Here is a 27,402-nt window from a genome sequence, read left to right on the forward strand (position 1 = left end):
GTGATGGCTCTACATAGGGGAGCTACTGCCCAGCTGTGGCTCTGGAACTATAGATGGCCTAGTGAGGAAGGCACTGTCTGGAACAGTGAACCCAGTGTGGCTGCTTCCCTGCTAACCCATGAGGGGTAATCTGTGAGTAATGCTGACCGGGGTCAATAAGAGACTGTGTATGCTGTAAAATGAATGTTTAACAGACATTTTACTAGCAGCTGCATGCTGTTTAGTTCATGAAAAGCGGTTTATGCTGAAATTTAATAAACCGAATGAACTGTTTAACCCTGAGTGTCTCAAAGACCGGCCAAGCAAGTAAATCCCCGTCCACTCACTTGGTGGATCTCTACAATTGGTGGAGAATGTGAGCACTCTGGTAGCTTTGTTGCTAGGGGCAACAGACACGGTCTACAAACTCGGTTGCTACGGGCAACAGTTCAGGAGGCAAGTGTGAGGCGTTTTGCTGTGACTCAGCGGGGTCACAAAGTTTTCTCAAGTCAACTTTACAGTGGCTCGGTGGGGTCACGAAGGTGACAAGCATCTGGCTGCAACTCGGCGTGGTTACGAAGCTTGCTGTGGATCGGAGGGTCCACGAAGACGGCGCAGCAGAAGCGTGCAGAGACTTGTGGCAACAGGAGCTGCAGTTACAGTTGCAGCAAGAGGTTCTGCAGCAGCAAGAGCTGCAGTGACACCAGCAGCCGCTTGTGATCGGCAGCCAGCCGGAGGTGCCGGCGAGTTTGTGGCTACAGCAGGAGCTGTGGCAGTGCCAGCAGAAGCTGATGGGGTGTCGTAAAAGGACATCAGAAGTCCAGTGTGGACAATATCTTAAAGGGCCAGTACAAGCCTGAGAGACATACGTGTTCTGTGTGAATTGGACCTGAAAGTACCGTGCGGAGTCCATGGGCTGTACCCCAGGGAGGAGGTGGTGTCCCAAAAGGGGGCGGTAATTCAGACAGCAATGGGTGCCAAAAAGGGGTGGAGTCCCAAAAGGGGGCAGTATCCCAAAAGGGAGTAGTGACCCAAAAAGGGATGGAGACCCAAAAGGGGGTGGAGCTTCTTGAAGTTAAAAGGGTGGCACAGACAGACTGCTGCCAGGGGCAAGTGTACTATATATGTCCAGTCTGCTATATGAATTACCCACGTGGTGAGAAGCTTCGGGGGTGTACCCTGCTGATGAATGGGGAGGATGTGATTGGAATGGTTTATTCTGGTGGCTCGGTGACCCTAGTGCGGACTGGACCAGAGAAATTTATAATGTCCGAAAGGAAGATTGCGGTCACATGCATCCATGGATGCCCTAAGGACTATGTAGTAGTCATGGTGATACTCGAGACAGACAGGGATATTAAAAACCATGATGTCGCTGTAGTCCCGAACTTAACCTGTCCGGTGATAGTAGGCCGGGACTCTAGGCTGTTTTCAGACTTGTGGGAGGGGGGAACTCCTCTACAGCAGGAGGATGGGGGCCTATCTACTGATGGGGTGGCATACCTTAAGGCAATAACACCTCCCACAATGGACGAGTCAGACATAGGGGCGATCGGAGGAAGGGATGTGTATGCCCAATTTACTGACCTGACATCACCTGAAGGGTACCACAGTGTGACTGATAATGATGTGGTAAATAAAAAGAGCAGAGCTGACACCCAGATAGAGTATCTTGGGGGTTCTCCGTACTGTGTAGTGTGACTGTGACGTGTTATTGCCAGTAGCAACCACTAGGACAGAGTCTAATGCTGTGCAGACTGAAACTCGGACACAAGGGAATGAGAGTGCTTCACAAGATGGAGATGGGGAAGATCCAGGAGCGGAGTCTGACACTGCTAGCAATGGGGACCGCTGGTTCCAGGATGACAGATTGGGTGGTGGTGACTCCCATTCAGATGGTGACGACAGTGGAAAAGAGTGCAGTAATACTGACTCAAGTTTAAATAGCAGGTCTTCCTCCTGTCGCAGGAGGCGTAAGGGCCGAAAAGGGGCTGAACAAACTGCACCCTCAGACAAAATAGAAGAGCTGCCGGAGAAGCTGGCCAGCTCGAATAATATCACATGACAACTAGAGGAAATGTGCACCTGGAAAGAGTGAGCTGACAGTTTCTACAAGGCAGAAGCACGAGTATAAAGCTTGGAGAATGAGCATGAAAAGGTATGTAAACAGCTGGCGAAGGAGAGTTTGAAGGTGGTGAGTATGGAAGTTGCCAACTCCGCTCAGTTGGAGCGGGTGCGCCACCTGGAGTCTGAGCTTTCGGAGAAATCAAGGTCCGGTTTGGAGAGAAGGAAGCACAGGAGGTCCAGGACCTGGTTAAAAAGTGCTCTGGTGAGAAGAAAAAGGTGGCTGATTTACAGGCCTAACTAAAGGCAATTAAAGAGCATAGCATACAAGAAAAGGCCCTGAGTCAAACGGCTGAGCACAGAGTGGAATAGCTGGAGAAGGAAGTCTCTGAGCTCAGAAGTCACCTGTCAACATGGCAAAGTGTGAATAAGACCTTAAGAGAAGACGTGGAAGTACTCAGAGAAGCAGTAAGAGGTCTTCCACAAGAGGAGGCGTTGGTGGTTGAAGACTTACAGCGGCCGTGTCTGAGGGATAACAAGGCAGAGTTACAAATACCTATCTTAGTGAGGGTGCCTGAAGAAGGTAAAACTGGGGAAGACTGTGCGCTGAGAACGGAACAAGACAATCACCCAGTTGTAGTAGAGGTCTTGATGGAAAATTCCGTGGCCAAGCAAGAGCCTTCCGTCCATGAAGAGAGTGGGCCCTCAATCTTCAAGTGCGTGATAGAGGTACCAGAAGACATGCAAGAAGCCTGTACCAGTGAGGGTGTGCATGAGGCTTTTAAAAAGGCAGTCAAAGAGTATAGGGTACACTGGACTCCTGAGACTCAACAGTTGGTCGTACTGTCAACCAGGGAAGACACAGAGAAGCGGGTGGCTGTCCTGATGGATATGCATCTGCAATGTCTCCATGCAAAACAGATGATCATGTTGAGTAATATGAAAGCTGCTCGACGTCTGGAGCTTGCGAGGGAAGCTAAAAATTGGCTGGGCTTGGTGGAAGACATTAATTCCGGTACCCAAACATTTGGTGGGGAGAATCATTGGAAGGCTTGGAAAAGTGATGCAAGACCTTGTGAATAGATCCGGTGTGGCGAGGGTGAGGATCCCACCTGATGATGAAGTCCAGGTATCTGGTGAAGATGGCATGGTTCCAATCATTGTTGTGGGCTACGTGAAAAACCTTAGGAATGTCTGAATGCTCCTGGAATATCGGGTAATGTAACTAAAGGACATAGAGCAGTTAACACTGGACCGACAGCAGATTAATAAACAGATGCAGAACAAGAGATGGCGTCCAACTTCATCCCGGGGTATAAGGACCAGAAGGTACCCTCCAGATAATGTAATGGCAGGTAGCCAAAGACTTTCGGCAAGACAATAATGTTGAGAATCTGCAAGTGGCAGTTCTACTCTCAGTATGAGACTGAGAGACCTGGACAGTAGCTCCTCTGATGTACTAGATGGGTCAGACTCAGACCAGACAGTGGGCTCAACTGTAAGTGGGACTTATGACCGCACCAACCGGGCGAACTGTCGTGGAGAGAAAAGTCGGCTGATGGGGTGTACTGGAAAACTGTGGAGACTAAAAAGGGTCTGGTGACACAGACGGACTGTGACTTGAGGGCCAAAGCCCAAGGCTGATATACCAACCGCTGGGGGTGGGGGAGGCCTAACACAGTTATGCTGAATGATGCCAAAAACAGACTGAGACGATCCTCTCGACTTGTAGCGCAAGGTGACAGTCGGTACTTAGTCTCGAGGCACCTAGTGTGTGACAAATTTTCAACCCCACAAGTTTGAACAGGGGGAGGGTATGTGGTGTGGTGATGTCTGTTAAAGCTAGGGGGCGCTGTATATGCTACTCAGAATATGCATGTGGGCGTGTGTCTGAACGCCCAAGATAAAGCCTGCATGTGTGGCTGTATGAAATAGGACCTGTAGTGAGGTCATGACGATGTGATCCATACCTCACTTGTGGGTGTGGTCACGTACTATATAGTGTGTCTGAGGTCTGGTCACATAGGTTGTGTGCTTTGATCCTGATTGGTCAGAGTGCAAGGTCCCGCAAGGCCTGTGTGTGTTGGAAGTGTCTGGGACTGAACTTCCTGGGAAGCACGTGGAAAGGCCCGAACCTGATAGAGTCTGTGATGGCTCTACATAGGGGAGCTACTGCCCGGCTGTGGCTCTGAAACTGTAGATGACCTAATGAGCAAGCACTGTATGGAACAGTGAACCCAGTGCGGCTGCTTCCCTGATAACCTGTGAGGGGTAAACCATGAGTAATGCTGACCGGGGTCAGTAAGAGACTATGTATGCTGTAAACTGAATGTTTATCGGACATTGTACTAGAAGCTACATGCTGTTTAGTTCATGAAGAGCGGTTTATGCTGAAGTTTAATAAATCGAATGAACTGTTTAACCCTGAGTATCCCAGCATATGCCTCAAAGACCGGCCAAGAGAGTAAATCCCCGTCCACTCACTTGGTGGATCTCTACACTATCTATAGATCTATTTATCTATCTATCTGTCTATCTATCCATATACAGTATCTAAACATATATCTATCTATCTATCTATCTATCTATCTATCTATCTATCTATCTATCTATCTATATATATATCTATATATACAGTTGTGGCCAAAAGTACTGACACCCCTGCAATTTTGTCAGATAATACTCAGTTTCTTCCTGAAAATGATTGCAAACACAAATTCTTTGTTATTATTATCTTCATTTAATTTGTCTTAAATGAAAAAAACACAAAAAGAATTGTCCTAAAGCCAAATTGGATATAATTCCACACCAAACATAAAAAAGAGGGTGGACAAAAGTATTGGCACTGTTCGAAAAATCATGTGATGCTTCTCTAATTTGTGTAATTAACAGCACCTGTAACTTACCTGTGGCACCTAACAGGTGTTGGCAATAACTAAATCACACTTACAGCCAGTTGACATGGATTAAAGTTGACTCAACCTCTGTCCTGTGTCCTTGTGCGTACCACATTGAGCATGGAGAAAAGAAAGAAGACCAAAGAACTGTCTGAGGACTTGAGAAACCAAATTGTGAGGAAGCATGAGCAATCTCAAGGCTACAAGTCCATCTCCAAAGACCTGAATGTTCCTGTGTCTACGGTGCGCAGTGTCATCAAGATGTTTAAAGCACTGTGGCTAACCTCCCTAGATGTGGACGGAAAAGAAAAATTGACAAGAGATTTCAATGCAAGATTGTGCGGATGTTGGATAAAGAACCTCGACTAACATCCAAACAAGTTCAAGCTGCCCTGCAGTCCAAGGGTACAACAGTGTCAACCCGTACTATCCGCCGGCATCTGAACGAAAAGGGACTGTATGGTAGAAGACCCAGGAAGACCCCACTTCTTACCCCGAGACATAAAAAAGCCAGGCTGGAGTTTGCCAAAACTTATCTCAAAAAGCCTAAAATGTTTTGGAAGAATGTTCTCTGGTCAGATGAGACAAAAGTAGAGCTTTTTGGGCAAAGGCATCAACATAGAGTTTACAGGAGAAAAAAAGAGGCATTCAAAGAAAAAAACACGGTCCCTACAGTCAAGCATGGCGGAGGTTCCCTGATGTTTTGGGGTTGCTTTGCTGCTTCTGGCACTGGACTGCTTAACCGTGTGCATGGCATTATGAAGTCTGAAGACTACCAACAAATTTTGCAGCATAATGTAGGGCCCAGTGTTGTGAACTCATTTTCTGGTTTACCTCTGGCTTCTGGTGAGGATGGTGGAGCTGGATGTGTTGACAGAGGAGTCGTGAGTTCTCCATCCGGGCTCCCTCTGGTGGTAACAGTGGGTAATGAAGCTGATCTAAATGGCAGAGACCTGCCACCTGAGAAGGAGGACTGTGAGTGGACATCAGGAGCCCCTGACTGGATTTAAGACAGCCGACTCCCTAATTTTGTGCTGGTGATTTTTTCCTGCCCTGAGGTTCTGGTTTCCAGTTCTGTTCCTGCCTTCTCAAGCCAAGTATGCTCTGCTATTTTTTCACATGAGATTTGGTCTGGTTTACTCAGTTTTTTTGGTCAGCCAGCCCCTGCTGGGGCTGTGCTGAATTTCCATTCTTATGTCTCTGTTTATGCCAGTTTGCTTTTTGTCCCTGATCAGATTGGTCTCTTTTTGCTCTGTCTTCAGAATATACCAGAGTGCTGATATAGGGAATTGAAGTCTAGTGACTTCAGGGTTTTTGTTATCAGAAAGTGTTGGACATTTTTTTGGCAGGGTTTTGTGCGTGATTGCAGACAGCATCTTTCCTTTCCTGTAATTTCTAGTTAGTGTGGGCCCCATCATTTGCTCAGCCTATTTTTCCATCTGTGTTTGTGTTTTCATCTTGTCTCACTGACAATACATGTTTGGGGGCTGTCTATTGCTTTGGGGTCTGCTCTGGGGCAGTTTAGAATTCCCCTTTTCTTGCTTTAGGTTTATTTAGTTCTCCTGCTGTGATGAGGCGTCTAGGATTATCGTAGGTATGCTCCACGGCTACTGCTAGTTGTGTGGATAGGATCAGGGGTCTGCAATCCGCTTACTTGCAAACCTCTCTGGTTTTCTGTGGCTTAGCTTGTTTTTGTTTTTCCTCCTCGGTGACTCATTCTTAACAGAATCACCAGCCATACCGCAGATTCTAGGGTACTCAAAAGCAGGAAAAAAAAAAGTGTCAGAATTTTTTTTTTTTATATGCATTTTTTCCTCTTTTTCTCTGGGGCCGTAGGAGGATTTTTTCCTTAATGGAGATTAAGCAATTGTCTGATCGTGTGGAGCAGCTTGCTGCTGAAGTGTGGGGAATTTCCACCTATCTCGCTCAATCACATGCTGTTGAACCCAAAATCCTTACTCCTGATGTGTTTTCTGGGAATCGGTCTAAATTTTTGAATTTTAAGAATAATTGTAAATTATTTCTTGCCTTGAAGCCTAACTCATCGGGGAGCTCTGCGCAGCAGGTTTAAAATTGTCATATCCTTGCTGCGCGGCGATCCCCAGGATTGGGCGTTTTCTTTGACACCTGAAAATCCTATTCTGACTAATGTGGATGCATTTTTTCAGGCCTTGGGGTTGTTGTATGATGAACCTAATGCTATTGATCAAGCTGAGAAAACGCTATTGGCATTGAACCAGGGTCAGGATTCTGCAGAGTTATAATGTCAAAAATTCCAAAAGTGGGTGGTCCTTACTACATGGAATGATGGTGCAGTGGCAGCTCTCTTTCGCAAGGGTTTATCAGAAACCGTAAAAGATATTATGGTGGGATTTCCTGTTCCCTCTGGTCTTGACGATTCTATGTCATTAGCCATTCAAGTTGATCGGCGTTTACGTGAACGTAAAACTACACAAGAGGTGTTGCCACCTTTTGAACAAATGTCTGAACCTATGCAATGTGATAGAGTTTTGTCTAGGGTGCAACGTCAGGAGTATAGAAGGCGTAATAAGCTGTGCTTTTTCTGTGGAGATGCCTCTCATATTATTTCTGTCTGCCCTAAACGAGAGAAACGTTTTGCACACACATTTGCTGTGGGTGGCGTACAACCGAAGTTTCTTTTGGCAATTACTCTGATCTGCTCCTTATCCACATTTTCCGTCAAGGCTTTTGTAGATTCAGGAGTGGCTTTGAATCTGATGGATTTAGATTTTGCTAAACGTTGTGGTTTTCCCATGATACCTCTGCGGGCGCCTATTCCTTTGAGGGGTATTGATGCTACTCCTTTGTCGGAGAATAAACCTCAGTTTTGGACCCAGGTGATAATGCGGGTCGCCCCAGACCACCAAGAAAATTGTAGATTTTTGATACTGCATAATTTGCATGATACTATTGTTCTGGGTTTTCACTGTTTGCAAATCCATAATCCAGTTTTGGATTGGAAATCTGTGTCTGTGGTGAGTTGGGGCTGTCGGTGTGCTCTTGGTGACACTCCTGTTTTCTCCACCTCTCCCCAGTCTCATGATGTTCCTGACTATTTGGCTGATTTTTATGATATATTTAGTGAGAGTTAGTCTGTGTCCCTGCCTCCTCATAGGAGTTATGACTGTGCAATTGAGTTGAGGCCTGGGTGTAAATTTCCCAAGGGTAGGCTTTTCAACTTATCTGTACCTGAACACAAGGCTATGCGATCTTATATTAACGAGTCGTTGGAGAAGGGTCATATTAGACCATCCTCTTCACCCTTAGGTGCTGGGTTTTTTTTCGTGGCGAAGAAAGATGGTTCATTAAGGCATTGTATTGAATATCGTTCCCTTAACAAGATTACGGTTAAATATCAGTATCCGTTACCCCTGATTTCTGATTTATTCTCCAGAGTTAAAGGTGCCTGCTGGTTTACTAAGCTTGACCTCAGGTGGGCGTATATTCGCATCAAGCATGTGGATGAATGGAAGACGGCGTTTAATACTGCGGAGGGACATTTTGAGTACCTGGTGATGCCTTTTGGGCTCACTAATGCCCCTTCTGTCTTCCAATCCTTCATGAATGATATTTTCCGGGACTTTGTGGATAAGTTTTTGATCATCTATTTGGATGATTTTCTGATCTTTTCCAGTGATTGGGATTCTCATGTGGAACATGTTCGGACTGTGTTCCGGATTTTGAGGGAGAATTCCCTGTATGTTAAGGGATCAAAATGCCTTTTTGGTGTACAGAGGATTTCATTTTTGGGATTTATTTTGTCTCCGTCAACTATTGAAATGGACTCGGCCAAGGTACAGGCCATTTATGATTGGGTTCAGCCCACTTCTTTGAAGGCTCTCCAGAAGTTTTTGGGTTTTGCCAATTTTTATCGTAAATTTATAGCTAATTTTTCTGGTATTGCCAAACCTCTGACTGATCTGACCAAGAAGGGCGCTGATGTGCTGAATTGGTCTCCAGAGGCTGTTTTGGCATTTCAGGAGCTGAAGCGGAGGTTCACTTCTGCTCCGGTTTTACGGCAACCTGATGTCTCACTTCCATTTCAGGTAGAGGTAGATGCTTCGGAGATTGGTGCAGGAGCTGTTTTGTCCCAAAAAGATCTGGTGACTTCTAAAATGAATCCCTGTGCCTTCTTTTCCCGAAAGCTCTCCCCATCGGAGCGCAACTATGATGTGGGGAATCGGGAATTGTTGGCCATGAATTGGGCATTCGAGGACTGGAGACATTGGTTTGAGGGAGCTAGACATCAAGTTGTGGTCCTTACTGACCACAAGAATTTGATTTACCTGGAGTCAGCCAAACACTTGAATCCTAGACAGGCTAGGTGGGCCTTGTTTTTCACGCGTTTTAATTTTGTGGACTCCTTTCTTCCGGGCACTAAGAATGTTAATGCAGACGCCCTTTCTAGGAGTTTCTTTGCTGATTCTCCTATTGTGACCAAACCTACTACCATCCTAGGTGAGGGGGTAGTTCTTTCTGCCATCTCGCCCGATTTGAGACGTGCCCTGGAAGAATTTCAGGAGGACAAACCTGAGCGTTGTCCTATGGGAAAATTGTATGTTCCTGACCAGTGGAGGAAGAGAGTGATGTCTGAAGTTCATTGATCTGCATTGGCTGGTCATCCAGGTATTTTTGGTACCAGAGATTTGGTGAGTCGGTCTTTTTGGTGGCCCACCTTATCTCGTGATGTCAGGAATTTTGTGCAGTCTTGTGGGACTTGTTCCCGGTCTAAACCCTGTTCTCGTTCTAGTGGGTTGTTGATGCCCTTGCCGGTACCCAAGAGGCCATGGACCCATATCTCAGTGGATTTTATTTCTGATCTTCCTGTCTCTCAGAGAATGACTGTTATCTAGGCGATTTGTGATAGATTTTCTAAGATGGTCCATCTTGTACCACTCCCAAAGCTGCCATCTTCCTCAGAGTTGGTGCCCTCGTTTTTACAACAGGTGGTTCGGTTGCATGGGATTCCTGAGAACATTGTGTCGGACAGAGGAGTCCAGTTTGTCTCCAGATTTTGGAAAGCCTTTTGTTCCAAGCTGGGAATTCAGTTATCCTTCTCCTCTGCGTTTCACCCACAGACCAATGGGCAGACTGAGAGAACAAACCAGACTTTGGAGTCTTATTTGAGATGTTTTATATCTGCTGATCAGGATGATTGGGTCTCATTTTTACACTTGGCCGAATTCGCCCTAAATAATAGAGCTAGTTCTGCCACATTGATGTCGCCCTTTTTCTCTAACTTTGGGTTTCATCCTCGATTTTCTTCAGGGCAAGTGGAATCTTCAGCCTGCTGAGGTGTTGACACTGTGGTAGAGAGAATGCAGCAGATTTGGGACCAAGTGGTGTATAAGTTGTCCCTCTCAAGAAAAGGCCCAGCGGTTTTCCAACCGGCATAGTACCATTGGTCCCCGGTTTAAAGTGGGTGATATGGTTTGGTTGTCGTCAAAAAATATCTCTATGAAGGTGTTGTCTCCCAAGTTCAAGCCAAGATTTATTGGACCTTATAGGATTTTGGAGATTCTTAACCCGGTTTCTTTTCGACTGGCTCTTCCAGTTACGTTTAAGATCCATAACGTGTTTCATAAGTCTCTGTTGAAGTGGTGTGTTGAGCCTGTGGTTACTATGGCGGCACCTCCTGACCCTGTTTTGGTTGAAAGTAATGTGGAATATGAGGTAGAGAAAATACTGGGTTCTCGTCTGGCTAGACGGAGACTCCAGTATTTGGTCAAGTCGAAGGGTTATGGCCAGGAGGACAATTCTTGGGTCCCTGCCTCTGACATTCATGCCGACAGATTGGTTCATGCTTTTCACCGGGCCCATCCTGATCGGCCCGGTGGTGTGAATGAGGGTTCGGTGACCCCTCCTGAAGGGGGGGTACTGTTGTGAACTCATTTTCTGGTTTACCTATGGCTTCTGGTGAGGGTGGTGGAGCTGGATGTGTTGACAGAGGAGTCGTGAGTTCTCCATCCGGGCTCCCTCTGGTGGTAACAGTGGGAAATGAAGCTGATCTAAATGGCAGAGACCTGCCACCTGAGAAGGAGGACTGTGAGTGGACATCAGGAGCCTCTGACTGGATTTAAGACAGCCAACTCCCTAATTTTGTGCTGGTGATTTTTTCCTGCCCTGAGGTTCTGGTTTCCAGTTCTGCTCCTTCCTTCTCATGCTAAGTATGCTCTGCTGTTTTCTCACATGAGATTTGGTCTGGTTTACTCAGTTTTTGTGGTCAACCAGCCCCTGCTGGGGCTGTGCTGAATTTCCATTCTTATGTCTCTTTTTATGCCAGTTTGCTTTTTGTCCCTGATCAGATTGGTCTCTTTTTGCTCTGTCTTCAGAATATACCAGAGTGCTGATATAGGGAATTGAAGTCTAGTGACTTCAGAGTTTTTGTTATCAGAAAGTGTTGGACATTTTTTGGCATGGTTTTGTGCGTGATTGCAGACAACATCTTTCATTTCCTGTCCTTTCTAGCTAGTGTGGGCCCCATTGTTTGCTCAGCCTATTTTTCTATCTGTGCTTGTGTTTTCATCTTGTCTCACTGACAATACATATTTGGGGGCTGTCTATTGCTTTGGGGTCTGCTCTGGGGCAGTTTAGATTTCCCCTTTTCTTGCTTTAGGTTTATTTAGTTCTCCGGCTGTGACAAGGAATCTAGGATCATCGTAGGTACGCTCCACGGCTACTGCTAGTTGTGTGGATAGGATCAGGGGTCTGCAATCCGCTTAGTTACCAACCTCTCTGGTTTTCTGTGGCTTAGCTTGCTTTTGTTTTTCCTCCTCGGTGACTCATTCATAACAGCCCAGTGTGAGAAAGCTGGGTCTCCCTCAGAGGTCATGGGTCTTCCAGCAGGCAATGACCCAAAACACACTTCAAAAAGCACTAGAAAATGGTTTGAGAGAAAGCACTGGAGACTTCTAAGGTGGCCAGCAATGAGTCCAGACCTGAATCCCATAGAACACCTGTGGAGAGATCTAAAAATGGCAGTTTGGAGAAGGCACCCTTCTAATATCAGGGACCTGGAGCAGTTTGCCAAAGAAAAATGATCTAAAATTCCAGCAGAGCATTGTAAGAAACTCATTGATGGTTACCGGAAGCGGTTGGTCGCAGTTATTTTGGCTAAAGGTTGTGCAACCAAGTATTAGGCTGAAGGTGCCAATACTTTTGTCTGGCCCATTTTTGGAGTTTTGTGTGAAATGATCAATGTTTTGCTTTTTGCTTCATTCTCTTTTGTGTTTTTTTATTTAAGACAAATCAAATGAAGATAATAATACCAAAGAATTTGTGATTGCAATCATTTTCAGGAAGAAATTGAATAATTTTATTGGAATATAATAGATATGATTAAAATTGTATATTTAGCTGAATCAAAATGGAGCATGTTTGAGAAATATATGAATAAAAAGCATGTAATGCAAAGATTGTTACATGGTAAACAAGCCAAAATAGCCACAATAAATATAGAAGTGAAACAATATATATCACATAAAATGTGGCTATACACACTGCCTACATTAAGGAGCACAACTTTGATAATGCGCATATATACAGCATAAAAAATGCGCAATGGCGTAAAATTCTGAAATGTGCAAACTAGCGTACAAAAAGTGAACTTCCTAAATAGAGAAGTATCTGATTACAAATATACTGTGCAACAAAAAGTGCTACAGTGCCAAATTAAAAATATGCTGTGCTGGGAAAAAGTGTTACAGTGCCAAATTAACTGTGCTAAAAAAGTGCTACAGTGCAAATAAATACACAAGGGCATCAAGAGTTGATCTAAAGTTATACTTCTGCTACAGGAAATGTGAAAGATACTACAGTGCAATAATAAATGTTAGGATAAGGTACATGGGCTTGTTTACCTAATTAAAAGCATGCTGCCGGGTCCCTATGCGCGTTTCAGCGCTAGCCTTCTTCCGGGGGGTGCGTAAACTTTATTAGCACAGCTAATTTGGCACTTTAGCACTTTTTCTCAGCATAGCATACTTTTAATTTGGCACTGTAGCACTTTTTGTTGCACAGCATATTAGTAATCAGCTACTTCTCTATTTAGGAAGTTCAATTTTTTTCTGCGCTAGTTTGCACATTTCAGAATTTTACACCATTACACATTTTTCATACCTGGTGTCTGTATTGGTCAGCAGTGATGACTTTTGCAGCTCTTCAGCCAGTAATTGAGTTTAGCAGCTCTGTTGGCATTGATGGCACATGCCGCTCAGAGTCATTGAGTTCAGTTATTGGCTGCAGTGCTGAAAATGTGACTAATGCAGTGCAGACAATAACAGACAATGGTAGCTTCACCAGAGACTCAGAGATGGGCTAATGTAGGATGTGTAAAGTGATGTTTTTTGCACCTTTTTTTTAAACAAACTGCAGCCAGGGAACAGGGATTTTCAAAATTGGAAAACCTCTTTAATTTAATTGACTATTAGTGCACATCTGTAGTGACAGGAGACTATTGTATGTTTATGAAACGAAAAGTGTTTAGTAAATGCGTAAGTAGAGGAAGAGAGTTGTTTTTATTAAAACATATATATATATTTTTTTTTACAGAAGGTCAAAAAGATATAGAGGATGAACTAACAACTGGCCTGGAACTGGTAGATTCATGTATTAGATCCTTACAAGAGTCTGGCATTCTTGAATCACAAGATTTTACATCCAGTGAAAGTAAGTAGATATTTTCACTAGTATATATTTTTTATGACTATTTTTATCGTATCAATAATTCTGACTCCCATGTTTTGCCTGCTGTCAAGATTTTCCAATATTGTCAGCAAAAGCAGGCGGTCACATGACTATAAGTATGCAATTTGCATACTTTCAGTTGCATTCCAACTAGACATGTTTGTTCTCTCTAAGGCCTCTTTCACACATCAGGTTTTCGCCGTCAGGCGCGATCCGGCGCTTTTGACAGAAACCGGATCCGGCGAAATGCAATGCCGGATCCGGTTTCCCCCCCATTGACTTGCATTTGCGCCGGATCGCGCCGGATGGCCATGCGTTTCATCCGTTTTTTGCCGGATCCGGCAATGTGTCGCGATCCGGCGTCTGGAAAAAACGGTGACTGTAACGTTTTTTGTCTCCGGCGAAAAAGCCGGACACGCCGGATCCGGCGCGTCCGGCTTTTTCACACAATGAAAGCCTATGAGCGCCGCAATGCGCCGGATCCGGTTTTTTGGTCTGAGCATGCTCAGTAGCTCTGCCCACAAGACATATATAAAAGCAAGACAGTGGGACCCACAGCCACACCCAACATGCCACCCAAGACAGCAACCAGGCGCAGGAGAAGGCAGGAGACCACTGCAGCACCATCCGCACCACCACCACCCCAAATGGAGCAGCAAATAGAACATGCTGAGGAGGGGAGGCCAGCAGCAGATGAGAGACGGTAATTATCAAATAACCCATTCCTCCAAACTAGGGCTATTGAATATCAAGATATTCATTGGCCCTTTGTTTCTCTTTATTCAACAGCCGCCCAATAGATGCAGCAGCAGCAGCAGCAGCAATGGCAGCAGCTGGAACACCACCCACAGGCATGGAGTGTGGCCGCCAGGAAGACAGCACATCATCTTCTGGGAGCCCTCCCTCGCATCGTCAGCGTTTGACGGTAAGTTTTTATTTCCAAAATCCATCTTCTCTGTAATATATGTCTATTCATTGCCTTTTATTTCAAAACAGGAATCACAAGATGAAGAGGAGCTCCCAGAAGAAGAAGGAAGGGGTGGACAGACACCTGGAGTGGGCTCACAATTGGTAAGTTTTTTGCATCAAACGGAGAAACACAACATCACACTACACACAACACATAGAAAACAATGTTCTGCAGACCACACACAGCAAACAAATGCCTACATCCAAAGACATAACATTTTTTGTTTTCTTCTCTAGTCTTCCCAATCTGGTGCTTGGCCAAGAGGTCCTCGCAGTGCCTCCCAGGGTCGTCGACGACAGCAACGCGGCGGTCACCAGCGTGTAAGTATAAATATTTTTGCTTTGTTTTTTTGCACTTTTTATTTCATTTCTTTTGTGGAGGCTAATTATGTTATTTTTGTCTTTTTCTTTAACAGCCTTCACAGCGTGCTCCCGACTCTGACGGTGAGGATGGAGGGATTGATGTGGACCGCCTCATCGATCTCGTCAGAGAAAGGGAGCCGCTCTGGAATATGGCTGACCGCCGCCACGCTGACCTGATCGTTACCCGACGACTCTGGGAGGAAATCTGTTCGCTCCTTGTTGGCCGCTGGGAGGACCTCGAAGCTCGGGCCCAGATTAAAGAGCGTAAGTATATACAGTACCGGTTGCTTGATGTAAACCAGTGTTTCCCGAACTCCAGTCCTCGTGGTCCCCACGGATCATGTGTTCAGGATTTCTATTTACTATAGAAATCCTGAAAACATGACCCCTGGGGACCATGAGGACTGGAGTTTGGGAAACACTGATGTTGTATACTAACCACTCCTTTCTCGTTTCAGGGAACAGAATTGTGAATCGGTGGCGGTCTGTGAGAGATCGTTTCAAGAAGGAGTTCAATAAAGAGATGCGGGCCCCGAGTGGATCTGGAGGACGCAGGAGCAAGTACAAGTACGCAGAAGCCCTGTCGTTCCTCCGGGAAACAATGGTCACCAGAAGGTAAATATTACACACCACATGTGAAAAAAAATTTTATATGTAAATTTTTTTTTCAGCCAGGGCCATACCATGTCAGTATTTTAATTGTTTTTTTTTCTCTTTATTCCACAGCACGGTGAGCAGCACTCGGGAGCCGGCACGATTGGACCCTTCTGAGGCGATCCCTGAGGAGACCGGCACCGAGGGACACTTCGACCGCCCCGGTACATCTGCACCTTCCCACACATTCGACCCATCTGTCCCATCCACCAGCACAGGAGCATCGTGGCCGCCTACATTACATGAAGCTGCTGGTGAGGAGATCGCTTTCCCTTTACCCCACCCTTCTGCCCCTGCCACCTCTAGTACACCTGCGGGTACTGGGCGGCAGCGGCAGAGGGGTCAGGAAAAGACTTATGCGCCAGAGTTTTTGCATCTGAATGCATCTTTCCAGAACTGTCTAAAAGTCTTGTCAGAGCAAATCTCCGCAGGCTATCAGCAGATCAACTCCAGCATTCTGGAGGTGAAGACACTTCTGCAAACCATGCATTCAGAAGCAAGATCTTCGCCAAACCACACCTTTTTCAGGTCTGTTGTGGAGCGCATGGAAACGCTCTCTCCTGCCCAGCAGATGCATGTAATGCATTCATGCCACGCTGCTCTCCAGCAAGTTACCTCCCAACCTCCTCCTCCTCCCACCACAGTAGTTCCTCCACCTGCACCCCCTCCAGCCACTTTCCATCCTCCCCCTCCTATTACATCTACACCCCCTCCAGCCACTTTCCATCCTCCCCCTCCTATTACATCTACACCCCCTCCAGCCACTTTCCATCCTCCCCCTCCTATTACATACCATCCACCTCCAGCCACTTTCCATCCTCCCCCTCCTATTACATACCATCCACCTCCCCAGCACCATCCACCTCCCCAGCACCATCCACCTCCCCAGCACCATCCACCTCCCCAGCACCATCCACCTCCCCAGCACCAGCAACCTCCCCAGCACCAGCAACCTCACCAGTACCAGCAACCTCCACAGTACCTGCAAACTCCCCAGTACCAGCAACCTCCCCAGTACCAGACATCTCCCCACTTCCAGCAACCTGCCCCGTACCAGACATCTCCCCACTTCCAGCAACCTGCCCCATACCAGACATCTCCCCACTTCCAGCAACCTGCCCCGTACCAAACTCCTTCCCCATACAACTTGCCATCAACATCATCTGCTCCTACAGTCCCTGCCCAACCCTCCACTCCACCACCCACCATCTCTTCTGCTTCCCACATGACCACCCATTCTGTAGTTTTTTCCACACCTTCACCTCTAACTGTTCCTTCCCCACCACGATCCCAGTCCTCTCTCCACACTCCCAGTGTCGAAGTGTCCCGCAGCCCCTACAGCAGTATTTCCACCACACACTACACAGAATTATAATGTGTGTATTTAAATAAAAATGACCAGTTTTATGGTTTCAGTTTTATAGTTTCAAAGTTTTATTAAACAAGTTTATTAAAATTTTAAAAAAGTTTACTAAAAAAAACATTTTTCAATAAAAGTTAAATTATTTTACACTGGTTGTCTGTCATTTCTTTCTGCGGCGAAAAAGGTTAAATACAGGGTATTTAAAAGGTGAAATGGTATTCAAAACTAGGTATATAACTGTGGGTAAATTTTAGCTTTTTGCCACAGTTGTGTTCCTGGTTGTGTTTGAAGCAAAGTATTTCACCTAAAAAGTTGTGTTTATTGTTGGTGATTTCCTAACAATGTACACAACTTTTGTTAAAAGGTGAAATACTTTGCATAAAACACAACCAGGTACACACCTGTGGCCTAAAGCTAAAAATAGAGACCATGACAAGATAGCCAACTTTGGTTGGCAAAGGTATATACTGTTGGTACAGAAGGTACACAAGTTTGATTAGGGCACAAATCTTTCACACTCTGTCATCCTGCCAGTGTACTCTGCCTTGAGGTGACATAAAGTATAGTGCAAAATTGTCCCTCATTACTGAAACTGTCACAGAACTTCTAGTGGTAATGTCATGGTAATCTTGCAAGGTGGTTTCTTCAGAGGTGTCCTCAATGGAAATGGGTTCCTTGCAGATAACAAAATTGTGGAGTACCACGCACGCTTTGATCACCTCGTCCACAGTTTCTGTCTTGAGGTTGATCGCAGTCAATAGGACCCGCCATTTGGCTGTCAGAATACCAAAGGTACATTCAACCATTCTTCTTGCTCTTGTGAGGCGGTAATTAAAAATGCGTTTTGGTCTTGTCAATCCTCTGCTAGAGTACGGTTTCAAAAGGTGTTCTGACAGCTGGAAGGCTTCATCCCCTACACAGACAAATGGCATAGGTGGACCAGATGTTTGCGGCAGCGGTCTAGGTGGTGGGAACTGGAAGGTGTTTCCATACAGTTTACGCCCCATGGCAGACAGTTTGAAAACTTGAGAGTCATTGGAGCGGCCATAGGCCCCAATATCAACCGCAATAAATTTGTATTCCGCGTCAGCGATGGCCATGAGGACAATTGAAAAATATTTCTTGTAATTGAAATATTCCGATCCCGATCCAGCTGGCTTTACAATGCGGATATGTTTCCCGTCCACAGCGCCCAAGCAGTTTGGAAACTGACATATCTGTTGAAACTTGTCAGCAATTTCAATCCACCTCTCTGTTGTGGGCTCTGGTAAAAACTCTTCAGCTAAGGAGTCCCACAGTGCACGGCATGTGTACTTCACAATTCCAGATATGGTGGAAATCCCGAGTCTGTACTGGAAATGCAGTGACGAAAGGCATTCTCCAGTTGCAAGAAATCTGTGGGGAATTAAAAAACAATAAATTAGTTTTAAATCACAGCATTACATACTAAAACTGACCTATAACACTTGGAGATACAAATTACCACCAACAAGATTGCAGTGAAAGTGTGCTCTGATGCGATCATATCCAATAAATGTGGCTTACCTTAAAGTCACCATCAGACGCTCTGCAGGTGAAACAGAGAAGTGGCAATAGGTGTCCGCTTTTCTTATGAGGTGTGCAATGCGCTCCACCAAGTAATCAAAATTCTCCATTTTCATCCTAACATATCCAAAAAAATGTATCCGGGTTTCGTCGAAGGTCCATGCATAGTGTAGAATAGACCCCACGCGTCATTCTCTTGGCTGTGATGGGGTGGATCCACAAACGTCGTCTACGATGCCTGATGCGCTGCTGTCTCGCTCTCTCCTTCTCCAGAACAATCACCCTCAAACGATTTGCCTCCGCTGTAAAATCCGCCAAATTCTTCAAAATATTTCCAATGACAAAATCCATCTTCGCCAGTAACTTGCTCTTCTCTCCAACCTGCACTTTCTCCTCTACAACCTGTCAAAGAAGGGCTGTAGGAACATGCTATATATAGTTTTCCAGTAGCCAATCCCGTTCGGAAGGCCACAAGGGTCAATTTTAAAAACCGGATCCGGCGTAATCCGTCGAAAAACGGATAGAAAAACGGATGAACCGGATGAGACGGATCCTGTTTTGTCTGTCCAGAAAAAGACGGATCCGCCAGAAAACCGGATCCGTCACATCCGGTTTTACGAAACATTTGCCGGATCCGGCGTTCCGGCACGACGCCGGATCGCGCCTGACGCCGAAAACCTGATGTGTGAAAGTAGCCTTAAAGAGAGCACCACATAGTCCTCCATACAATATTATGGGCACCACATAGTCCTCCATACAGTATTATGGGCACCACATAGTCCTCTATACAGTATTATGGGCACCATATATTGATCCATATGCTGTTATATGCCCCATAAATTACACCATACAATATAATGGGACCCAAATTATGTTCCATACAGTATATTGACCCAATATAATGCTCCATACAGAATAATGGTCCCTATATATTGCTCTATACAGTACAATGGGACACATATATTTCTCCATACTGTAAAATAGGCCCCACATAGTCTTCTCTACAGGATAACATGCCCCATATAATGCTCCATACAGAATAATGGGCCCCATATTATGCTCCATACAGTATAATAGGCCCCATATAATACTCCATACATTATAATAAGCACCATATATTGCTCCATATAGTATATAATGGTCCCATATAGTGCTTAATATGGTATAATGGGCCCCATATAATGCTCCACACAAAATAATGGGCCCCATATAATGCTTCATACAGTATAATGGACCCTATGTAATACTCCATACAGAATAATGTTCCCCATATATTGCCTTATACAGTATAATGGGCCCCACATATTGGTCCATATAGTATATAATGGCCCCATGTAATGCTTCATACCATATAATGGGCTCCTTATAATACTCCATACGGCATAATGGGCCCCATATAATGCTCCATACAGTTGAATGGCCCCAATCAATGTTTCATGCAGTATATACTGGCCATATAAAGTGCTCCATACAGTATATGGCCCAATTTCATGCTCTATACAGTATAATAATGGGCCCCATATAATGCTCCTTACAATGTAATGGGCCCCCTGTATTGCTCCATACAGAATAATGGCCCAATATAGTTCTACTTACAGAATAATGGCCCAATATAGTTTACTTACAGTATAATGGCCCCATATATTGCTCCATACCCCAGCTCACAGGCCCCATAGCATGCAAGTGTCCCGAAAGGTAACTGTTTGTCTAGGGCCCTGGCACTGACTGCATGTATGAAAATTGTATACTTGCGGTCACGTGCCCACTCTTGCCAGCAATACAGGTGAATCCAGACAGCATGCGCACCGCACTTGATATTGAACAACCTCTTTAATTACAATGAATTACAAAAGCATGAAGGACTTATTTACACATCTGTTTTCAAAAACAAGTGCTCTCCATTTTTTCACTGATAGCACTTATGCATATAACAGTCCATGGGGTTGTTTACATGTCAGGTCACATTTTTCGGATGACATTCAGTTGTGGTTCATTTTTCACTGGTAGATAGGAGAAAGTGGAGAAACTTTTTTTCTCATCAGTCTGAAAAACTGACGAAACTGGTAATCTGATAACAGTACGATGAAAATCTGATGAAACTGATGAAAATCATTGATGAAACTTGGTCAGTTCTTCTCATACATAAAAAAGCCCCTACATCTGACTGAGGCCTCACTCAGTGCTGTATACTGTACATAAAGAGAAAGTATTTCACCTATTCACAAAGGTTACAGAGCTCTGTTTCAGTAATCAATAGATATATTTATTAAAGCACTAGAAATAGGCCCGATGCCCATCGCATCGAGAGTGAGTGAAATTATCATCTGTGTATGCTTAGTGGTGCTGACAGGAGCTGCGCATGTAGAGTGCACAGTTGTAGCTGTTACTGCGCCTGTGCGGGAATAGCGGAGACATGTATCATATATACTCGAGTGTAAGCCAACTCGAGTATAAGCTGAGGCACCTAATTTTGCCACGGAAAATTCAGTAAGCTTATTGACTCGAGTATAAGCCGGTTATACATTGTTCCCCCATCCTGTCCTGGTATGTGTGGCTCCGCTCATTCATGTCCTGCTATGTATGGCTCCCCCCGTCCCTGTCCTGCTATGGGTGGCTCCCCCCTCCCTGTTGTGGTATGTGTGGCTCCCCCATCCCTGTCCTGGTATGTGTGGCTCGCCCAATCCCTGTCCTGGTATGTGTGGTTCCTCCCGTCCTTGTCCTGGAATATGGGCTCCCCCCATCCCTGTCCTGGTATGTGTGGCTCCCCCAGTGCCTGTCCTGGTATATGTGGCTCACCCCATCCCTGTCCTGGTATGTGTGGCTCCTCCCATCCCTGTTCTGGTTTATGTGGCTCCCCCCATCCCTGTCCAGGTATGTGTGGCTCCCCCAGTGCCTGTCCTGGTATGTGTGGCTCCCCCGACCCTGTCCTGGTATTTGTTGCTCCCCTCGTCCCAGTGCTGGTATGTGTTGCTCCCCCCGTCCCTGTCCTGGTAAGTGTGGCTCCCCTCGTCCCTGTCCTAGTATGTGTGGCTTCCCCTGACCCTGTCCTGGTATGTGTGGCTCCCTCCATCCTGCCCTGGTATGTGTGGCTCCCCCCATCCCTGTCCTGGTATGAGTGGCTCCCTGGTCCTATCCTGTATGTATGGCTCCCTGGTCCCATCCTGTATGCATGGCTCCCTGGTCCAATCCTGTATGCATGGCTCCCTGGTCCCTTCCTGTATGAATTGCTCCCTGGTCCCATCCTGTATGCATGGCTCCCTGGTCCCATCCTGTATGCATGGCTCCCTGGTCTCATCCTGTATGAATGGCTCCCTGGTCCCATCCTGTATGCATGGCTCCCTGGTCCCATCCTGTATTTATGGCTCCCTGGTCCCATCCTGTATGCATAGCTCCCTGGTCCCTTCCTGTATGAATGCTCACTGGTCCCATCCTGTATGCATGGCTCCCTGGTCCCATCCTGTATGCATGGCTCCCTGGTCCCATCCTGTATGCATGGTTCCCTGGTCCCTTCCTGTATGAATGGCTCCCTGGTCCCATCCTGTATGCATGGCTCCCTGGTCCCATCCTGTATTTATGGCTCCCTGGTCTCATCCTGTATGCATAGCTCCCTGGTCCCTTCCTGTATGAATGCTCACTGGTCCCATCCTGTATGCATGGCTCCCTGGTCCCATCCTGTATGCATGGCTCCCTGGTCCCATCCTGTATGTATGACTCTCTGGTCCCATTCTGTTTGCATGGCTGTTAGGCATCGGGTTTCCCCCACTGCACAAGGGGAATCTCAAGCCATGTCCTCTGCGGTCTCCCATTCCTCTGCGGCTGCAGAGATTCCTGCTCAGCAGAGATGTCGGTCCAGTCGACTTGCCCAGGCTAATGCTAGGCATCTGGTTGCTCCATCAGGCTCTGCTGTAACACCATGCTTGAGTCAGCAGCAAGCAGACGCTCCAGGGACTAAGTCCTGTATTTTGCCTACTGAGCATGCCCGTGGGACGACCTCTCATTGGAGGTCGGAGGTCACATGCGCAGGTCCTGTTCCTGCTCTGATTGTTCCACTGGGAAGGTCCCGGAAAGACACCGCTATAAAAGAGTCACATGGCCACTCGGCCATGCGCTAGTATAGACTCTTGTGGCTTATGGTATATATGATTACAGATGCTTGATACTGCGATTGACTCATTATGAAACCCCTACCATTGGTTGTGTATGTTGTTAGGGTCTGTTGGTTAGAGTCAGCACCTGTCAGTGGCTAGGCTATGTGCCACAGTGCCTTCAAGTCCTCTGCACTTGCTAGCGTCCGATTGTGTCTCCCTGCTCAGGGTGCTATGCACAATTCTAGCGCTTTCCTCCCCACTCTGGATGGTTAGTGGCGTCCGCCAGAGCAGTGCAGTGCACACTGGTGCGTTATTTCTCTGTTGGTCTCTTGCTGGCTCCGCTGCAGCGTTGGTGAGTGCCCGTGGACTAGAAGGACTCTAACCCTGTGTCCTTGGGGCGGAACCCTGTGTCTGTATACTAGCGCTCATCCAGCCGAGCCCTGTAAATTTAACAGGCTTTGGCATCTACAATGTGCAGCACCGCAGTTCTGTGAATTAAGAGAACTCACTCCTGTACACACTGGGTGACACTAACCCGCGTGTGTTCATTTATTATTTGCCGTATAGTCTCCATCATTTCTTAGCAGCAGTATTCCATCTCTGCACGGTGGACCCCAGGCTGCGAACGCACCTCATTATCATTTTATTATTTGGTACGTTCCGCCAGCCTAACAGTATGCTAGCACCAGGGTCTGGCTAGTAATGGCGGACGAGCAGCGACTCCACAGGTGCATCCAGCAGCTGGAGGGCAGGTTGGCGGCTCTCGAGCGCTCAACCTCAGCTGTGAATCTTACCGCGGTCGCTGTTCAGGCAGCCACGGAGGCTGTCTCCCGGGTGCCCACTGCCATTCCTGCCCTGACTTTATCCCACCTCCCGCTGCCTGAGAAGTTCTCGGGCGATAGTGCCTCTTCTGGGGTTTCGTCAGCCAGTGCGCTATACTGCTGGAGCTGCTGGCTGCACGATGTTGGCATATGCAACAGAAATGGACTTATTGTTTATGTAAAGGGGGACTTTACACTAGCCTGACAGCAGATGGTGATAGTGTGAACTTATATGTTCGCTGTATTGTGGGGAGGGAAGCTCTTTTAGTTTTACTTTCTCTTTTGACTGTATTATGCCAGCAGAATGGGCTGTGTGCTTCTGAATTATTTTCTCATGTTTACCCATAAGAAGTAAATGCTGTTTACTCAAGATAACTTGCTCAGTGAAGTTCTCCTGTGTACTGGTGGATTCTCAAAAGATACACTCTGCAACACACGATTCCCCTCCGAGCGGGCTAAGGTGGGATTTATTATTTCCCTCTTGTCGGGCAGGGCTTTGGAGTGGGCCACACCGCTGTGGGAGTGTGGTGATCATGTGGTACAGAGTGCATCGCAGTTTTTGGGCACTCTGAAGCAGGTCTTCCTGGGACCGCGAGTCAGCCATGACACGGCGCTCCGGCTGCTGGCATTGTCACAGGGCTCGTCCATGGTCAGCCATTTTGCCATCCAGTTCCGGACGCTGGCCTCTGAGTTTGAGTGGCCAGATAAGGTCCTCGTTCCGGCATTCTGGAGAGGTTTGGCTGACCATGTGAAGGATGCCCTGTCCACCAGGGAGATTCCCGCCACACTGGAGGAGCTTATCACCATCTCCACCCGTATTGATCTTCGCTTTGCCAAGCAAAAGATGAAGCGGTCCCAGTGTAGGCAGAGGTTTTGGTTGACACCCAGTTTTGCTAAACCTCTGGAATCCCATGAGGGATCCAGGCCCCGGTCAGCTTGAGCTCCTGTGATCTGTCTTGTTTGTCGGCAGTCCTGTCACCTTGCCAACCGGTGCCCACAATGGCTGGGAAAACGCTGGCGCCTAGTAGTCGCAGGAGGCGGCTCACTAGAATGAGAGGCATTTTCCTCCAAGCTGTCCTTTAAGGGGACACTTGAGTTTGGTTCTTCCACTGCGGCGGTGGAGGTTTGGGTGGATTCTGGAGCGGAGGGCAATTTTATGTCGTCTGCCTTCACTCAACGGCACGCAATACCCCTGGTTATGATATCTAAACCAGTCATCGTCAGAGTGGTGAATGGCACAACTCTACCCTTACAGATTACCCACCAGACCGCCCCCTTGTTACTCTCGGTGTCTCCATCTCATCAGGAGACGATATCCTCCTCGTCATGCATGAGGGTATCTACCAGGTTCTTCTAGGGGTCCCCTGGTTGCGGTATCACTCTCCCCATATAGAGTGGTCCTCGGGGAGGATTCTTGGGTGGAGTAAATCATGTGGGTGTAGATATATGAGAGAATGCATTCAGGTTGCCTCCACCGAGGTCCCCGCAGATCTCTCCTCGTTCCCCAAACACTATTTTCAGTATGCAGACATGTTCTCCAAAAAGGCGGCGGAGACCCTTCCACGCATCGCCCCTATGACAATCCTATTGAGCTCTTGCCGGGTGCTGAGCCTCCCCGGGGTCGAGTCTACCCATTATCTTTCCCAGAGACAGAGGTCATGTCTCAATACAACAGGGAGAATCTGGCAAGAGGATTCATTAGGAAGTCAGTATCACCAGCGGGGGCGGGATTCTTCTTCGTCCAGAAGAAGAATGGAGAACTGCGTCCCTGCATCGATTACAGGGGTCTTAACACCATCACCATTAAGAACAAATATTCTCTGCCCCTGATATCGAAACTGCTCAATAGATTATGCGGAGTGAGAGTTTTCACCAAACTAGATCTGCAGGGGGCCTATAACCTGATATGCATCCATGAGGGGGACAAATGGAAGACTGCATTTAACACCAGGAATGGGCACAATGAATACCTGGTGATGGCCTTCAGGCTCTGTAATGCCCCGGCCGTCTTCCAAGACTTTGTGAACGATATCTTCCGGGATATGCTTACCACCTCGGAAGTAGTCTATCTGAATGATATACTCATCTACTCTCCAGATATTGACTCCCACCGGAGAGACGTTTGCAAAGTCTTCGACCTCCTGCAGGCAAACTCCCTCTATGCAAAGTTAGAGAAGTGTGTGTTTGAGCAGGAGTCCTTGCCTTTCCTGGGCTATATCATCTCCGCCCAGGGATTGGCCATGGATCCTGCCAAACTACAGGCGGTGATATATTGGCAGAAGCCCCATTCTCTTAAAGCGGTGCAGCGCTTTATGTGGTTCATAAATTACTATCCACAATTTATCTCCCACTTCTCGACTTTGGTAGCTCCCTTGGTGGCCCTCACGAAGAAGGCAGCGAATCCCAAGTTATGGTCAGAACCTGTCTCCAAGTCCTTCTCCTCCATTAAGTCCCATTTCGCTAGCGCTCCCATTCTACATCGCCCTGATGTAGATAAACCCTTCATTCTGGAGGTGGATGCCTCTTCCAGCGGTGCTGGAGCAGTCCTGTTTCTGAAGGACACGCAAGGTCGGAAGCACCCATGCTTCTTTTTCTCCAAGACCTTCACACCGGCGGAGAGGAATTATTCCATCAGGGACAGGGAGTTGCTAGCGATGAAGTTGGCCTTTTCGGAGTGGAGACACCTCCTGGAGGGGGCTCGCCACCCTTTCCAGGTGTTCACCAACCACAAGAACTTGGTGTATTTGCAAACGGCCCAGCGGCTGAACTCTCGCCAGGCCAGATGGTCCCTGTTCTTCTCCCGGTTCCACTTTACTCTACATTTTCTCTCTGGGGAGAACGTCAGAGCCAATGCTCTCTCCCGCTCCATGGTGTCATCGGAGGAGGAAGAACCTCGGCTGATTGTCCCTTCCGAGAACCTGAACACCGTGGCCCCGATTGCTCTTGAGTCTGTACCTCCGGGCAAGACATTTGTCCCTGCCCGTCTGCGACCGGAAGTCCTCTCTTGGGCACACTCGTCTAGGGTGGATGGACATTTTGGGACAAAATAGACCTCTGAGCCCTCTGGCAAGGGCGTACTGGTGGCCACATATGGCCCGTGATGTCAGGGACTATATTCGAGCATGTGTCTCCTGTGCCCAGAATACGTCCCCTCGGCAATGGCCCACTGGGCTACTTCACCCCCTGCCGGTGGCGGACAGGCCCTGGGAGATGGTCGGCATGGACTTTGTGGTGGGTCTGCCCAAGTCCAGGGGCAGCACGGTTATCTGGGTTGTCACCAACCATTTCTCCAAAATGGTGCATCTGGTACCCCTCGTGAGGTTATCTTCTGCACGGGGTCTGGCAGCGCTGTTTATTAAACATATCTTTTGCCTTCATGGTATGCCGGATAAGGTAGTCAGTGACCGGGACCCCCAGTTTGCTTCTCGGTTCTGGAGAGAGCTCTGTAGTCTCAGAATTGAGCTTAATCTCTCATCGGCCTATCATCCCGAGATGAACGGGTTGGTAGAGAGGGCCAACAAGACCCTGGTCACATATCTACGACACTTTGTCTCGGCAAGGCAGGATGACTGGGCATCCCTGCTACCATGGGCGAAGTTTGCATTGAACAACGCAGTGGCCGATTCCACCGGTCAGACCCCATACCTCATCAATTACGGCCAGCATCCTCATGTCCCTATTCTCATGCCAGTATCTTCTCTCCTTAAGCCTGTTCACATGTCCCGGTTCTCTGAGTCATCTGCTGGGACATCAAGCTTGTCCTCGGATGAGTTTAAGGTGAACGCCATTGTGGGCTGCAGGGTAGTACGTGAAAAAAGTATTATCTGGTGGATTGGAGGGGTCATGGCCCAGAGAATCTGACCTGGGAGCCAATGGAGAACATCCGTGCTCCACTACTCATTGCGGCCTTTGAGCATAGCGAGGTTCAGGGGGGAGGGGGGTCATGTTAGGCA

General features: G+C 47.0%; 1 protein-coding gene across 6 annotated transcripts in view; it reads left to right on the top strand.

Moving 5' to 3' along the window:
• The window catches only part of CTNND2 (catenin delta 2), a 3,465,616-nt gene that overhangs the window by 457,449 nt on the left and 2,980,765 nt on the right, over positions 1-27,402 (top strand). For all 6 annotated transcript variants that reach the window (XM_073587627.1, XM_073587626.1, XM_073587628.1 and 3 more), the window contains one exon: positions 13,512-13,628. In XM_073587627.1, coding sequence (XP_073443728.1) covers positions 13,512-13,628 — 117 coding nt within the window. The remainder of the gene's footprint in view (positions 1-13,511; positions 13,629-27,402) is intronic.

The sequence above is a fragment of the Dendrobates tinctorius genome, unplaced genomic scaffold, assembly GCF_039654945.1.
Source record: "Dendrobates tinctorius isolate UK_male_01 unplaced genomic scaffold, ASM3965494v1 ptg000100l, whole genome shotgun sequence".
Lineage (NCBI taxonomy): Eukaryota > Metazoa > Chordata > Amphibia > Anura > Dendrobatidae > Dendrobates > Dendrobates tinctorius.